Source organism: Leptosomus discolor, chromosome 17, assembly GCF_034619465.1.
Source record: "Leptosomus discolor isolate bLepDis1 chromosome 17, bLepDis1.hap2, whole genome shotgun sequence".
Lineage (NCBI taxonomy): Eukaryota > Metazoa > Chordata > Aves > Leptosomiformes > Leptosomidae > Leptosomus > Leptosomus discolor.
Genome location: NC_141407.1, coordinates 8,877,379 through 8,894,353, shown reverse-complemented (window position 1 = coordinate 8,894,353; position 16,975 = coordinate 8,877,379). Strand labels below are relative to the sequence as shown.

The window sequence follows — 16,975 nt, the reverse complement described above, 5'->3', positions numbered from 1 at the left end:
AACCATCTGGCAGAAACTACAGCGTGGAACCTTGTTATCAGCAATAAGCTTCATATTTTATTTTTAATCAGTCATTATGCTCCATTGCAGATTTGATGGGGTTTTTTAAACCTACAAAATGCATATCCAACTACAACGACAGACCCATTAAAAATAATAATGAAAGAAATGTTTTCTGTTCAATTGTCAAGCCTAAATATTCGAGATAAGCAAAAGTAATAGTTACGTACAGCTTGATTTTCCATCCGTGTAAAAATGACGTTTAACATCTGTGTAAGAGTAGCTTTGGCAGTTGTCTGATTAATAAGATTTTTACTGGCCAGATAGATGTTATAACAGGTTCTAACAGTCTGAAGAATTGTTCCTTCATGAATTTCTATATACGGAGATGTTACTGCAGTGAGGAGAGCCTGAAAAAATACATAGCACAGTAAAAATGAAATCTAAGCAATACACTTCATGCAGGTCTTCCATAATAATCAGTGGGTTTGTTATGAAACACATTATCTCTTTTAAGACTTTATAAGGAACTTCTAGTTCTCTGAAACATTTCAAATCAAAAAGTTTAACAGAACTTCCACATACCTCAGTTCTCTCCTGAGCTGTTAACATGTTTTAACACAACTAGTTTACCACTAAGGCAGATATTCCACCTCCAAATGAAACAGTTATAATTATATTCTATGGCTTAATTTATGTGAAAAGGCCAGTTGGTCTACACTGCCATCAAACTAGATTACTAGGAGGTTCACCAGCTTCTAACCTCAGCTATGTCAGCCCAAGCAGATTTCAGAACCAGAACACACACACCACTGGTACTACTACGCCTTGCTGAGAACGTATGCTGAAGATCTCTCTGGAAAAACAGACATGAGAGCAGACAAGCTAGAGCAGCAGGCCATGATACTGCACCACAGTTACAGAGCCTTCAGTTGAAGGCTGACAGCAATTCACTGGCCTGATGGATACGGGCATTACTAGCCTAGAAGATGAACATCAAGCTGTCTGCAAGACAAAGTATCCAGGCCACGGCTCATCCCAGAAAGAAGGACAAACATTTATGAAGTATTCCCTCATGTTCTGCCTCACCAAGAAGAAATACATTTCACATACCAAGTCTGACCTGGTGACAGCCTCCCTAAATTCAATGACACACCTAACAGTGTAAGAAATGGAGAAACTGGGCCCTCAGTAGTGTTTTGCATTAAATTTTTTTCAGTTCCAAAATCAAAAGACAGAAAGCAAATCAATATTGCACTAAAATGAACCAAATAAAATACCTTAATTATCTGCAGTTGTACTCCTTCATCTGTTTGAGGACCCTGAAAGCAATTGCAAATGGTTTCAACTATTCGGTCAATCAGTCTTTTTCCAGGAGCTCCACTGTCTGGAGCATTGCCAGTGATATGTCCATATGCAATGAGTTTCTAGGCAGAAAGAATGCAGGTTAGACAACCATATACTATTAACTAAAATAGAGTTAAGTACATCATAAAAAAGAGCATTTTAGACAGCATACCTCAACCCGTTTTAACACAAAAGTTTAACACCATCAATAGTCTGGCTACCAAATACTTGGACTGTTCACATATCTAGACAAAACAGATTTAGTCAGTCATAAATAAGCTTTTTCCACCCAGAACATTTTTTCCCATGGTAACCAGACACATTTTTTTTTTATCATCGATCTTTGTACCTATTCACAACAGAAAGGTTCTGTCCTTAAGTTGCATTCACTTTTTCCATAAGAATTTAAGGAGGAATAAAGTAGAAAGATTCCAGAGTCTGACCTCCCATCTCATCAGCTCTACAAGAAACACCATGGTAAATATTCCTTTTAGAGCACCACAGATGAAACACCTTTACTGAATAATGTAAGGATTCATGAGCTTCAATAAAGGCTTGCTTCACTGCAAAACACCACACACATTTCTGACTTTGACAAGACACTTTCAGCCAAGTCTAATAATAACCTATTTTGCATGGTTGATGCACCTAGGTAGCCATAGGGGGTATCTTCACAGCTGTATGTACTCAGGACAGTATTACTTCTTCACTGTAAGAATGCCAACAGCACACAAGATTTTTGTAACTGCATGTTTCTCCATTTCACTCTGTCCAAGTTTAAACAGAACAGTTACCTGTAAACAATCCAGTGAAGTACTGACAATGCGTGGAGACTTTGACTGGCAGGCCAGTTCAAACGGAAGGAAATATTTATCTGCTTCAATGAAGTTTGCTTTTGGTGGAGCAGCAGTGCCTTCTCTAGGTCAGATAAGAACAGTCATTAATTTTTCTAAACACATATATCACATCAAACTACACTTCCTACTTTTCTAAATTTAAAGCTGAATGGCGCATAGTGGCCTACAAACGTAACACAACTTTCTCTTACACATACTTTCTTAAAGAAAGTTCAATTTTCTTTAAAATTCAATATTGCATCTGATCTTTCTTATATATTCTTCAACTTAACTCTTCCCTCACTACACTCCAACACTGTCCCGCTACCTGAAATACTGGGGAACTGCTACACAACTTAAGACAAATCTAAAAAAGTTATTCTGACTTAATTAAAGAGGGCCTGTACCAGGAATACCAGAAAAGAGAAATACATTGCAGGCTCATTTTAGATCATAGTGCAGTGCTAGAAAAGTATTCTAAAATTTAGATTTAAGTAATATTTAAATTGGTATTCTTGATCTAGGTAGTTAAGAGCATATACTATCAAATAGAGGCTACCTACTGCTCTTCATGATTTCCTATCAGGCTATATTAAGCCCAGTAAAAGGAAATGAAAAACTAGCACCTTTTAGAAGTTTTGCAATTTTTTCATAGCAAAATTCAGAGGCAGTTATAGCCCGAGTACCCATACCCACAAACATTGTTTAATTGGAACACAGAGGCCATGTGTTTTTGGCAGAAAGGTGTGTAACTGGGTATTCACAAATTCATTGCCACAATGTGTATACACTCCTTCACGTCCGCTATCAAATTATTCCACTTGCTGTTTTCTGGCACAGCTTACAGCAATTAATAACTTACCTTTGCTTTTCCAGCTCCGTTTTTATTTCATCTGGAAGAAAGAAAAAAAATTCAAAGCAGTTGGCACCCAACATTTCTCACTATCAATAACATAAATAAGGAAAATGTAATAAAGCAAAGCAGTTTCAAACCAGAAGTCTTACACTTCACTATTTGCTATTCCTTTCCTGTAACATCTTCAGCTCTAGAGATCGTAGACAGTTACACCATTTATTGGAAGGCATATCTCTCAACTTCTACATGAAAAAGCTATTTTCCCAAACATTCTTAACAAAAGATATGTCTAGAAAACACAAGTATACTATGCAGTTTTTATTCAAGAGTAAGTCTACATCACAGAGCGCTCAAGTCTGCATAAGTCTTTAAGCCACTGCATAAACCATTAGTTTAATGCATCAGACCTTCCTGTTAACTACAGTGCCAGTTAGCCTGCTTTTGTTAAACCTCAGAATATGACAAACTCCCAAGAGATAAGAAATCTTAAATGCATGCTGTCATTTTGCCAGCAAAGCTTTTCCTATTTTTTTAAACTACACTTTCAGAGAGCTTTTCATAAAATTCAATGCAGGAAAAAAGTTTCTCATTTCTAGTGTATACAGCAGCAAATCCCAAAGATCCTAGTATAGCTTTTTGAGGTTTTCCAACATATCACCATGATGCACAATACAGACCAGAAATGCACTACACCAGACACAGCTTAAGCACCTACTGTGAACACTGACAAAAACTCATCAAAACCAGTGCACACACAGTAGGGCTGCACAGCTACAATAATTTGTAACACCATGTGGAGTCTTGTCCATCCCACCTTATCTCATGTGCCTGCAAATTAATCATGCCTACAAAAATTGTTTCAATTGCAAAGTTATCAGAAATGGATCATTCACTCAATACCTGTTCTCCACAACTCTGGAGAGGCACCATTGTTTGAGATTAGATATTCAGAGTTCAGATGATTTCAGTGCTGTCTGTGAACATCAATAATTTCTTGGGTCTCAGAAGCATCAAAACACAAAACGTACTAACAAACAAAGACTGCAACAAACACTTATTACAGGGTTTTGCACTGTCCTATTGTTCAGTGAATGTTACAAGAAATAATCCTTGCAGAGTTTGCCTATTTTGTAACATTACTATCCCTATTTTATAGGGAAAATGGAAGCAAAACACAGAGGAAATCTATATAACTACAAGCTGTGAGTGATAAGCTACATCCAGGACTGGGACTTGCTGTTCTGTCTGCCATATTCTCTCATTAATGAAAGCCAACTGTCAGCAGTCAGGAAAGCAGCAGTCTTGACATTCATTAGCAATAAATGACGTAACAACAACTGAAGGAACATTACCCACCCTGTAGTCAAAAAAAGAATAGACAACATAAAAATTGAAGAGTCACGGGCCCAGAAAGCACCATGGCTGTGTCCAGAAGCCCACCATTTTCTATCCAAGTCCACCATGCAAACAACCACGCCCAGCAGTTACAAAGGAAAGACAATTTTCACTTGCCAGTATTGCACAAGCCAGTGGCAAGGCAACGAACCGAGCCAAGTGGATAGCCCCACTGCCTGGGATTTCAGAGTCAGAATAACTTTGCAGCTCTGCGACAGTGCAAACCCAGTGTCATCATGCCCTAATACTTCAGGCTTCAACTGGTAAGGTGAGTCAACAGTGGAGACTGTTGATGAGAAATACCCAAGGTTTCCCATGCCAAATAGACAGACAATGTAAATCTTAACACAGCACCGCCTCTTGGATCACTGTTTTCCTCATTCCAGTATTCAGCTGGTTTATCAACAAGATGGGTAGTCAGAAGTTCAGCTCAGCAAAATTTTAATTCAGTCCTCTTTTTATTATTTATTTTATTAACTTCCCCATCTTTAACACCACATTATGACCCACAGAGCTACTGAGAACATACACTAAAGGATCCACTAATTTATTGTGTCCTCACTTAGATGTGTCTTCTTATTAGAGCAGTGTATTCCTGTTGCCTACAGGAGTTGGCTGCTTAAAACACAGACTTTTCTGGGTAGCTTTACACGTTCAGAACGCTTAGTCCTGCCTCCAAGTCTTGGCAGAGAAAGGTGTATTTTAGCTATAGCCAGAATCCCAAGTACAGCAGGATACCAGGGTGGCCAGCTATAACACACTTAATGGTGTATGTCAGACACCCTGTAGAACTGGGGTTAACGATTGCAAAAACTCAAGACTCTGAACTAAGTTTATTTTTACAAAGCAGAAATATTCCCCGAGTTAGGCAAGTGGTCCTCCTTACACTAAAATGATAATTTGTCTAGCTAGGAAGTAGAATGCTTCCTTGATTTGATAATGTTTTTAAATCAGACTAGACACCTTGAACAGCTATTTCTATAGTACATGAAATAAAAAGCTATTTTACATATAAAAAGTTGCCACAATTTTTTTTCCCATTGGCAGATCAACAAAGTGAATGTAATCAAAGATACATCGAAAAAATAAATCCAGATTTGATACATTTAGGTCAGTGAATATGAATTTTCTTTAGGGGCTTCCTTGTTTGCACACTTACACATTTCCACTCCTCCTCAGCAGCTGCCACTTCAGAAGTTGTGGACAAGCCTAACTTTAGTCATCTTTGAGCTGAAACTGAAACTTGTTTTGTGTCCACTAGTCTGGCCATCCTATTACTCAAAACTCGTCTCAGTTAATCCAGATCAGTTTTGGCATCCTTCTTCCCATTGCACGCAGCTGCTGGAAGAAGGAAAGCTGAAGGTCATACACACCATCTTCATTCTGTCATACTATTTTGTGGGAGGAGGACAGGGAGGGCTTGCTGGGGGGCCCCTTGGAGTTGAAGGGGGGAAAAGGATCCAAAATAGAAATTGCCCACCTAAAAATGGACTGTTAAAATAAAATTCAAACTACAGTAGTAATATTACAGCAATGAGTCCACCCAGGAAAATAAAAAGGTTACTTTGTAAAACTTAATAGCATACAAGAGAAAATGTTAGAATATGTTTTTCTCAGCTACAGAAGTGCTCACTTCCACATTCAGGGTGTAAACAAGTAATTCCATGTTTTTCTCCAAATCTCTATATCCTACTGAAATAATTTCTCTTTCTTTCAAAGACATCACTTCCCCCCCCATACTGTTTGTTAGAAAAGCAGCATAGCAAAAAATGTTTTTAATCAAAACTTCATGAAGACTTTAACCTCAAGGAGACATGATCATGCTCACCTTTTCTGAGTTTTATTAGATCTTGCATCAGAAAAATACGTAAGAATAGCATCCCATATTAGAGCAACAGCAATTTCACTCTCAGAAATACTCCATAATTTAAAAAAAAAAATAAAATCTAACCAAGGCCTGACCAAGTTCCCCACAATTTTATTATATAAAGGCTTTTCTGAAGCCATATAAAAACATCTGCACCACGACAGTATTTTAATAGATAATGCTGGCAGAAAAGAATAAATGAAAGGACAAAAGCAAGTTACAAGCATGCTTGTGCTACTGATTGCATCAAAAGAGTTTGGAAATCTCCACATTTGAAGCGCTCATTTGGTGGTCTGACCACCAAAAGTAAGTGAAACAGAAATTGTTGCCTAATTGAAGTCTGTTGCCATGAACAGCTTGCCAAGCCCTGACCAGGCACAGCCAGCTTCCAGAAACCTAGTGGCACTGTCACTCTCCTTCTCCAGTCAGAAGACTAAGGGGCACAGCTCAACTCCCTCCCACAGCTGCAGAACACAGTCTGAATTTTGGTCAATGTCTGGTCAGCACAGCACAACACCGACCCCTCGCTTGGTGCTTTCGGTACTAGGGCCACCTGCTACTTTCAGGGCCAGAACATACCAGTATACCTCGCATCTACTTCAGTCAGAAACACCTTCAATTCCAGGCACAACGTGTGCTGCCCGCTCAGCGCAAGCCTGTCCACATTCCTACCAGGCAACACAACTGGAATTACAAGCAAGGCCTTGCAGCAATTTCTTCAGAGCTTCTGGCCATAATAAAAGCAGGATGAAGCACATGCTGAGAGTAACTACCTTTCTATATTAGATAGATGATTTAAGTTTGCTTGTATTGAAAACCACGTATTAAAATGGAGGAAATAATTGCCTGCCTGCAATTAGATGCATCCTATGTTAACGTATAGTCAAGTTTGTTTTGGTGGAAGCAAATTAGTTCCTGTGCAGAAAATGCCATGGCTTGTGCTAGCACAAGGACACAAGCAATGTCTTTCCATTGCTCGTCAGAACAGCAGTGCCAATACAAACACATGGAACAGCAGCAAAAGCTTCCCTCCCCCCCACTCCGTAACGTCTCCTGCATTGCCCAATTCCAGGCTGCCTTAAATCAAAAAAAAACAACACCCCGCATTTATCAATTCTATCGATCTACAGAGAACCCTTTAGAAAAGGCTGCCACAATGAAGCCTTTTCTCCTCTTTGCCCCAGTGTTCTCAAAACATGCTAGCCAAGAGGCTACTAAACTACAAAACACAAACTTATTTTAGACATCTGTCATTTATACACAGAGATTTCTTAAACACACAACTAGATTCCTACGTGAAGGCATGGTTTAGGAGATTATTTTTTAAAACTTATTAACAAGCTAACTAATTCTGTTGTTTACAAAGCTCGAAGATACATACATGGAGGTGCCTACGCAATCAAAGAAGGTCACACAACCAGCCTGGCTACACAGCGTGTCATTAAAAATGGTCCTAATAGGGCAAGAATAATAGTTTATATGAGAGACCCAGGCACGCAATTAGCACTAGACCAATACGTACTGCTGTGATACATACTGTCTGTGTTCCACTGTAATTTTTTCAGGATAGAGACTATTTCAGTAGATTTACCAAGAACCATGTGTACCTAGAGCTCCATGTAAATGCTTATTAAGCAACTATTTTTACACAATACACTGTCTGTCTGTTGAGAACAAGTTTTCTTAAAAGCACAGTTTTCTAAAGCAGAGCAGAACAGCTTCTCTGTTTAAAACCCTCCATTTCTCCCAATCTCTCCTGGGGCTTATGGGCACTAATACAGGATACAACCGTTACACCTACTGATGAAGCAAGAGACTGAATGAAGGAATCTATTCAAACTCTGCTTACTCAACATTAACACTGTGAATTTCAAAGGAGGGGTGGACAGAGAGGAAAAAATATAAAATCAGACCACCACCACCGGGAACTGTTTTTGTTCCTTTTCTTCCACCATTCTTGTGTTTATGCCCTATTTCAGCTTGTGACACTTCTAATTTCTACAAAATCATAAAGATATTTTGCAGTCCAAAACTGCACAGTATTAGTCCAGTGAAATGTAGATTACTGGAAAAGAGGAAAAAAAAAAAAAAGAGTAAGAACAGTTCAAAATTAGAATGAAAGAGTAATTCTATTTCCTATGTAAGAATTACAGCAATTTTCAGTATTAATTTACTTAAGTTCTCAGGAGTTGGAAACATTCGAAATAATAAAAGAACTCATGTAAAAGAAAACAAGAGTATAATTCTCACAGTGAGAAATATATTCCTCTGTCCCATCAAACAAAAAATTTAAAGCATATGTAATTAACAGAAACACCACTGCAGTAACACTGAAGTAGAAATAGCTGCAGGATAATTTATATAGTTTTAGAATATACCAGTTTCTCTATATTTAGAAAAAGGATGCATCATAGACTTCCCTAGTACCAAGAGCAGATTCCATTTGCACATGGCCTGGGCCTGTGTCGACTGGTTTATAAATGGTACAAGAATACCTCAAGGCTCCATTAGAAAGGCCACTGTATAAATAAGACAGCACAGCACATGGAATTTAGTAACAGAAGGGGGACACAATTACCAGTTCCCTAAAGTTAACTTTACATTTCTCTCAAACTGAATTAATTTTACTCAGTTAACTGGACTTTTTGATTATTATTAAAACCACCAAAGCTTCTTTAATCCTAACAGCTTCTGTAGATTATGAAGTTTGGCCTGGATTCCTCAGACTGCAAGTTACGTTCTTCCCTCATTTCCTAGCACATTTACTACTGCACAGGGCTTGATAATTAAGCTAACACCTTTGAAATTGAAGTCATAGTCTTATTTAATATAAGGTATAAGCTTAAACAAATTCAACTAAACATAAATAAAATTATTTTTTTCATTTGTGTAAAAAAGAGCTTAACCTAAAGAGAATAAAGTTTGTGGAAAAAAAATCACACATAAATAAAAGAAACCACATTCACACTGGCAACTTGAAATGATGCAGCAACACTGACCAACTATAACAGAGATCCTTCAGGACGGTAGTCAAGGCCCTACTAGGGCAGGACAACTGGGCGACAGAAGGTTCATGCTGACTTCTGCTTTAGTCCAGGAAAGCACATGGACTTTTTTTACCACGCAAGATTAGGAACAAAATGCCCGTCATCGCAAGCATTAACTAACCTCAAGTGTACTGTACCTTAAAATATGCAGACACCAAATAGTTATAATCCAACATGCAAATGTTCATAGGTGGCAACTGCACAGTATCGCTCCCCCAAAATCGTCATCTTTGATGTGTTAGTAAACATAAAGCCCTTCACCAGTAACCTTTCAAGAAAGTTCACCCTCAGTCTATTTACATAGCAGAAAAACAGGTTTCCAGTCCTGTAAAGGGATTAGGTGCATGTTGGGGGACTTAAGGAAGAAATCAGGAAAAGGAAGTAAGTAGGAAAAGTAGTCTAACTGCTGCGGCACACGTGTTATACCATTGCTCACAAGGTCAACGTTAAATAATAATTAAAAATACCCTTCTATGTGCTTACCCTTCTCTGGACATACCATACACCATACCAATTAGCTCCCACAAATTTTTTTAAAGCGTGCGAAGGAAGACAAAAACGACAGCCATTTTTCAAGCTTGGTTTCACAGAGCATTCGACAGAACCTGCACCTGCTTGGTTTCCTTACATACTCAACCCGTCTCTTCTGGATACACTAAGTGTCCCCCAATTAAAGGAAAAATATTGGTGCAAACCAATCAAAACTGTAAGAGACATGTCACCTTTGCACAGTAAGAAAGGCCACAAAGAACTCTAAGAGCTATACTGCTTTACTGAGTTTATTTTTTCCCCTTCATGACATACCATATGTTTTCAGAACTTTGACAGAGACCTGTATCATGAATTTGTACTTCCAGATTTCTGGGCCAGCCCACCAACTTCACAAAAAGTATTTTCAGTTCTGCAAGGCACCGCAGACACTGTGTGTACTCGGCTACACTGCTAACAGTTTTCTAGCCAGTCTGACCATAAGCTGAAGATAAGAGGTCAGCAGATTACTAGCCCTGGAAGATCTAACACTCCGTAAGTCGAGGGCCTTAAACAGCCCGTTTCCTAGTTTAAAAGCTTGTAACTAATTTTCTCAAAATTGGTTCTGAAGCGACAAACCCAAAGCCCTTTCGTTTCATACCGAGACCAGATCCTAACAGAACAGACGGCTGGGGGTTCCCCCCGCCCACTGACGCGTCCCGTATTCGGGAGAGAACTTTCCCCCCACTCCGAAGTCCTGAGCTCAGCCAGGCCCCGGCCGGCAACCTCGCACCTGGGGACTCTCGCACCCCGCCGGGGACCCGACGTGGCAGAGAACACCACCAGGAGCCGGGGGGCGGTGACACCACCTCCCGCCCCCGCCGCACCGGCCGAGCAGGGATTCCTCCCCCCGCCGCCAGCGGTGCCCTCTGCCATCCCGCGGGCCGGGCCGGGCCGGGCCGTGCGGGCGGACTCACCCAACGCCACCTGGCAGGCTCTCCGCAGCTGGCCGTGCGGGGGCCGCTTCGCCTCCTTCTCCGCCAGGATCTTCTCCAGGGCGCGCGACACGAACATGCTCTTGGTGCGGGCGTCCTGCTCGCGGGCCGGGGGCTGCATGGCGGAGACGGGCGGGGCGGCCCCGCCGCGGGGCAGGGAGCGGGTCGCCGGGGCCGGCGCTCAGAGCGTGCGGCCGCTCCGCAACCCCATCATCCGGAAGACACGCACCTCCCTCAGCGGCCGCCACCCCGCCACCGCCACGGCGCCGCCATATTCGCACCGTCACGTGACTCGGGCTACCACCCCGCCTTCCCGCGACGACCTCCGACCCCTTCCGCGGGGCCGGCGGTGACAGGCGGGGAGGGGTGGGCGGGGCCGGCGGAGGGGGCGGGGCCTGCCGGGCCTGCCGCCCTCCCGGGGCGGACTGGGGCGGGAGCCGCCGAGCCGGTCGTGCCGCCGTTCTCCGCCGGCGGGCAGCGAGGCGCTGCCGGGCATGAGGTACCATTAGCGCCGCCTCCCCGCAGCTCCGGGCTCTGCTAAGCTGGTTCCGGCGGTCAGCGTGCGGGCGAACGCTTCCCCGTGCGGGCGGCTGCGGCGGGGCCCGCCCTCCGTCACCGGCTCCCCCCGGCTTCTGTAACAAACATTGGCCCCTTTTCTTGTCTCTCCCCTTTCTGGGGGCAAAACCCGCCTAACGTCCTCGCTGGAATGCAAAATGCTTGGGTGGAAATTGGTCTGTTGCGTCTTGGGTACAAAGGTCGCTATTAGTAGGAATTGCAAGTGCAATTATTTGTCATAATTAAGTTATAATTACTGAAAGGGAAGTCACATTAATACAATAATCATTTTTATACTGCTTCTGATCTAAGCATGTCAACGTTTGCATTATCACCATTAACCTTCACAGAACGAGTCCTGTAAAGTGGCACTGAGAAAGTTCGTGTGAGACCCAAAGTCATACACTACAGAAGAGTCTCTAAAAGCTAAATCTCAAGTCCCAGAAATTGAGTCTCCTTTTATATGCCCAATTGTGCCTTCTCCCTTTATGCTTTGGCCTGTGTGGTAGGGTACCTTACACCCAAAATCAACTTCTGGACTCTTTGAAAGCCGGTATAATCTTTGGAAATAGTCTGTAGAGGTAATTTACTTCACTGACACCCTCCACCATAATCTGGCAACCATCACTGGGATGCAGTTGTCTCTTCTATGTCATTCCACAGTGGACTTACTCAAATTTAGGTGACCAGATCTAACTGAGAATACAGGGGCATGTTAGATTGTCTAGATGGTAATTCTATTTCTGTATTTTCCAAGCAGCAGGACTCTAATTCTTTAAAATGTTGTTAATGAATCCTTAGCGTCATGTTGTCAAGAACTGCATTTTTTGTCCTAGAAACCATTAACAAAAGCTCCAAACCCAAACACCAGTGCAAAGCAGTAGTTTAGTACTGCTTCACAGGGTAAATGGACAGGTGCTTTATGATCACCTCTAGCATCCTGAGGTTTATGTGGACCAGTTCACACAGAGCTGAGGACTCCGCTTGTATAGAAAAATACAAGTTAGAGCATAGGAAATCAGAAATTATAACAAGGCTGGATAAGAAGCAGGGAAGTGCCTCTATCTGGAAACAGTTTTGAAGGTTTGCTAGTATCTGAAGACTTGGGTTTTCCTTGGAGATCAGCAGTTCAAGTATGGGTGTGATTTCATGGCTCATCATTAAATCACAATTTATCAGGGTGGAACTGCCTCGAAAATCTGCTAGTGATATCTGTTCTTTTGACAGTAATAGTATGTTCTGCTTCTTCTGCTCCTAGAAAATGTGCCACATAATAAAGGTGAGACATTGTCGGAGGGTTAAAGTCCTTCTGAGAGTTTGTCAGCTGAAGCCATCATAAGGCAACAGAATTGAACTTTCCTCTGCACTAAGTGAATAATGTGCATTCAGAATGAATCACTATTCCAAGTCAGAATCACAGAAATGTGAGGCAGGGAAACACTTCAATGGATCATTTAGTCCGTCTCCAAGCACAAAGGCAGAATGTTGCCTCTTCATGAAAAGCTCTAATAGAGGAGATTCAGCAGCTTTTCAATTAGTTGCCTCCAGTGTTTCGCTCACTATCCAATTAGGAAATTCTTCCTAATATCTGGTCTGGATGTTAACTGCTATCCATTAGCAGATGGAAGGACTCTATTATCACGGTGATGGGAACATCAGAAATCATGCAGAAATCAGGCTATTAAATGTTTTTTAAAAGCGAAGACATTTCCAGATCATGACTACAGTTTTGTTTTTGTTTTCTACTGGAAGTCTTACAGTCTGGTTCTTCCTGTATTTTGTTTGAATTTCTGGTCTCCTATATGAAAGACATTAATTCATGTTAACATACAGATGTCTGGTTTCAGTCTTCTTATAGCCTCAGTAACATAATTGTTTCTACACATTAAGACTAGATTTCATCCTCAAGCTTTGTGCTCTTACTTTGTGTATTAATTTCGTTGCACAATATAGTGAAACCATGTAATGTATGCTTCTTTAGTAACAACTAACACCATTAAATATTTAGAAAAATGTGTCTGATTTCAGAGTGCTGAAGTAGCCCATACGTTTTCTCGGTGTTTTCCTGGCAGGATTCAGTATGCTACTATTTTTAAATAGTATCAGCTGTGTAATGATTTTATATGTTTGCTATTTATTTTTGAAATACGTTACACATCTAAAAGTGTTGGGTATTAAGTCATTACATGGCCTAGTATTTTGTATGGCATATCCAGTTCCATGAGATATTTCACAATATCTTTTGGGCTTGTGAACATCTTAAGGTTTTAAACCCTATTTGCGTATCTTTGTATGCCTGTGATCACTTAAGTGTGCCATTTCTGAGTAAACCACTTTGGGTATCAGAGGGTTGAGATATATTTTACATGCCAGGTGGCTGAATTCATTAGCATTAAAGACTAAAATACAGATAGTCTTGTGGGGTTTAATTGTAGTTTTCAAAACCTTGTTCCCAAAAGGCAAAGTGTGAAAAATCGGCTTTTCAGGTTAATGCTGATTCAATGTGTCCCTGGGAAGGAATTAGGAAGGTGGCTTGCTGTGCATCTCATGACTCAGCTGCCTCCTTTAATTCCTACTCCCAGCTCCTCTGTAGCTCTGCTATACTGCAGGCTTCAAGTCTTCTCTACAGAGTATCTGACTGTCTTACTGACCAGGCAACATCTAATTTAATTTGCTCTGTTCTGAAGGGCAAGAAATTCAGTATACACCTTAACAGCCTCATTACTGACCAAAGAAGTGACAAGAAGGAACAATATGAAATTTCTTCTGGCTAGTTTAATTTAGCACATCCAAAATAAGAAAAGGTTTAATACGTCTCCCTAATAATACCTGTCTATTAGAAAGGGAGAGATGGAGAAATAGTACATAAAAAAAAAAGAACAGGATCACCTGTCACAGAGTCAAGTACTGACATTGAGAGCTCAGAAGCCAAAAGACAAACTGGTTGTGCTTGGACTCAAGTGCTGAAATCTGCAGTCTCATATAGGTAAGAATATGCCTTGCAGAACATGATGGCCAAGTTAGAAGGGAAGATTTGGCTGATACAGGTTAACCAGTAGCCAGACTTAAGTGAAAATTAGTTGTGTTGGGAAGGTGCAAGAATGTTATTGCTTCCACTAAGTTTTTATTCTAAGTAGTAATGGTAAGGAAATGACACCTATCTCTTGAAAAGGTATGAGTTCAGCCATATCAAGATAAAATGTGTGGTTATCAGAGTAAGAAAAGAAGCACAGAGCCCAAGAATTAAGGTGTGCTTATTCAGAAAGGAGGGCTTTCATTCTCATTTACACTAAAGACTATTATGATTATTTACCTTCTTATGGATGGGTCCTTTTTATGCTCTGAAGCTCCCAAAGAACCTCATCCTTTATTATTACAGATAATGTTCAGGTAAGTCTCTGCAGACCTTTGTTAGCATCTAGGATGGCCTTGCCTTGCCTCCCTTTTATTATGGTAGCATTTGAGGCAAAAGGAAGCAGATTCCTGACACAGGCCAGTTGTGCCCAGACCAAAGCGTGCACGGTTGCCACGGCTGACCGCGCTGTTGTTTCAAACATACAAGTTTACTCAGCATAGCCTGAGAAATGCATCTATGCAAGATATATTGTCAGAGCTAATTGAGTATAGACTGCTCCTTGATCTGCTAGTACTAGCTCCTGAAGAAGCTGTCAAAGGAACAGCCCCCTCCCTTCCCTCATCAACACTGGGTCCCAGGCACAGTGGCAGATGGTTTTAACTGCTAACCCGTTTTTGCAGAAATGTCCTTTTCCCCTTGATTAGGCTTAATGCCTGCCTTTTTGATTTTTTCTGTGGTCACGTGTAATCCATATGCAGTAAACAGATAGCTAAACCGTCTCCTTGCCAGGACTGATGATCTCACACTGCCCAGGAGGTCTGGAGTACAGACAGAATCTTTATTTTCGTTCTCTAAATGCTAATAAGAGACCTTTGTACATTCTTGAAATGTAATGATGCACTGCAGGTTTTGGACAGGTTGAGAGGCAGAACACAGCAATCCTCTGCACCATTTGGGTGAACAGGCAGAAAAGACATCAGTGAATGCACAAAATCTGTGAAGAACAAGAGGGTGGAATACCTTGCCTGTGGCATCTGTCCTGTTACATGTGTCAGGGGACTGGAAACGAATCATGATCCTTCTTCTTTCTTGTAGGTGCAGCCCAGTCAGAAATAGCTTGGTGGCCCCAAACCGACAGGGTCCTGTAAGATGACACAGGATGTAATATCCGTGAGAAAATGAAACAAAAGAAAACAAACCCCATCTTTCTCAGAGAAGAGAAAACTAGAAAAACCAAAACCTATTAAGATGTTTTCTGTGAATCATGCTAAGATGCAGATGGGCCTTGAGAATGACAAAGAAAAATATGTCCATGGTAGCCTACAGAAACTGAAATAAGGGCTTTTAATGCTTTTTTAGTTTTCGATTTTCCAGGCTGGTCCAGTGGCTTGAGGAATTGCCAGCAGCTCAGTGTATCTCTGTTTAATGCCTCTAGTCAAGGACTTTTACCAGAAGGTCAAAATATACTTTGATCACAATAACTTGAGGTGCTGCAGCATGTTCAGCTCACTCCAAGTGCAATGATACCAACTCTTGTCTACCAATTGGCAGCAAATGGCACTGACAGGCATGACTTCATGTAAGGAGGGAAAGGTTAATATGAGAAGCAGTGAATGTCAGGACAGTTTGTTTCCAGGCCAGCAGCATTCAGTTGATATCCTGGAGTTCAAATTTCTGCAGTGGCGCTTAACATACCACACTGATCTGTTTCTCTTGGCTGGAGTGATCAGCTGTTATTATCAAAATGTAAAGTTCTCATCGTGTTGGAACTGCCTGTTCTCTGGTGTTGCATATGTGATAGCAATACTTCTAACATATTTTCCCAGCAAAATAGTTAACCCATCAACAATTGACTGGATGCTGTGTAGCCTAACACCAGATTTTAAGAGAATTCACAGACAAGACCCTTCTGAAAGGCAGCAGTGAAAGTAGCTAGATCATTCTCAGGACACCTCCTCAAAGAAACTTCTTTGTTTCTCTTCTCATTTACCCCCCGAGTTAGTGCTGTGGGATGTCAACTGATTAGGTCCTCCTACCCATACAGTTTTACTCAGATGCTACTTCTGTCTCAACAAACCAATCCACTTCTGCTAAGAAAGCCTTCTCTTTATGTGCAGACAGTGGCAAAATAGGGGTAAGTCATTAATTTTGGATTCTATCTCCTTTAAAGGGCTTGTGTTTGGAGCCTTTGTTGTCATAGTTCAGATTTATCTTACCTAAATGCAGGAGCTTAGTGACTGAAGTCCCTAAATCCAAATCCCAGTTCAAAATAGTATAGGTTCCTCATTTAGGCATATTAGTTAATGATAAGTGGGATGAAGTGAGGTACTCCCGGGTGAAGTACAGGTTTGGGTTCTTATTTTGTTTTCTAGGTTTTATCTACTACCTACTGGGCATGGAAATGACCCTATAACATTTCAAAACTTGTTTTAATTTAATGAATCAATAAAATAAATTTTAAATTAATTAAAAACATCTACTTATGAAGAAAGAATGGAGTAGTCTAAATTTTCTCATTCAGTAGTTGAAACTC

At 41.0% G+C, this 16,975-nt stretch overlaps 1 protein-coding gene across 1 annotated transcript in view; it reads right to left on the bottom strand.

Moving 5' to 3' along the window:
• ARFGEF2 (ARF guanine nucleotide exchange factor 2) overlaps positions 1 to 10,932 on the bottom strand; it is a 36,444-nt gene extending 25,512 nt beyond the window's left edge. Inside the window, exons 1-5 of the mRNA XM_086474844.1 lie at positions 10,794 to 10,932; positions 3,046 to 3,076; positions 2,142 to 2,265; positions 1,281 to 1,427; positions 231 to 410 (exon numbers count right to left, since the gene is read on the bottom strand). Of these exons, the coding sequence (XP_086330970.1) occupies positions 231 to 410; positions 1,281 to 1,427; positions 2,142 to 2,265; positions 3,046 to 3,076; positions 10,794 to 10,932 (621 nt within the window). The remainder of the gene's footprint in view (positions 1 to 230; positions 411 to 1,280; positions 1,428 to 2,141; positions 2,266 to 3,045; positions 3,077 to 10,793) is intronic.
• Between the last annotated feature and the right edge of the window lie 6,043 nt (positions 10,933 to 16,975).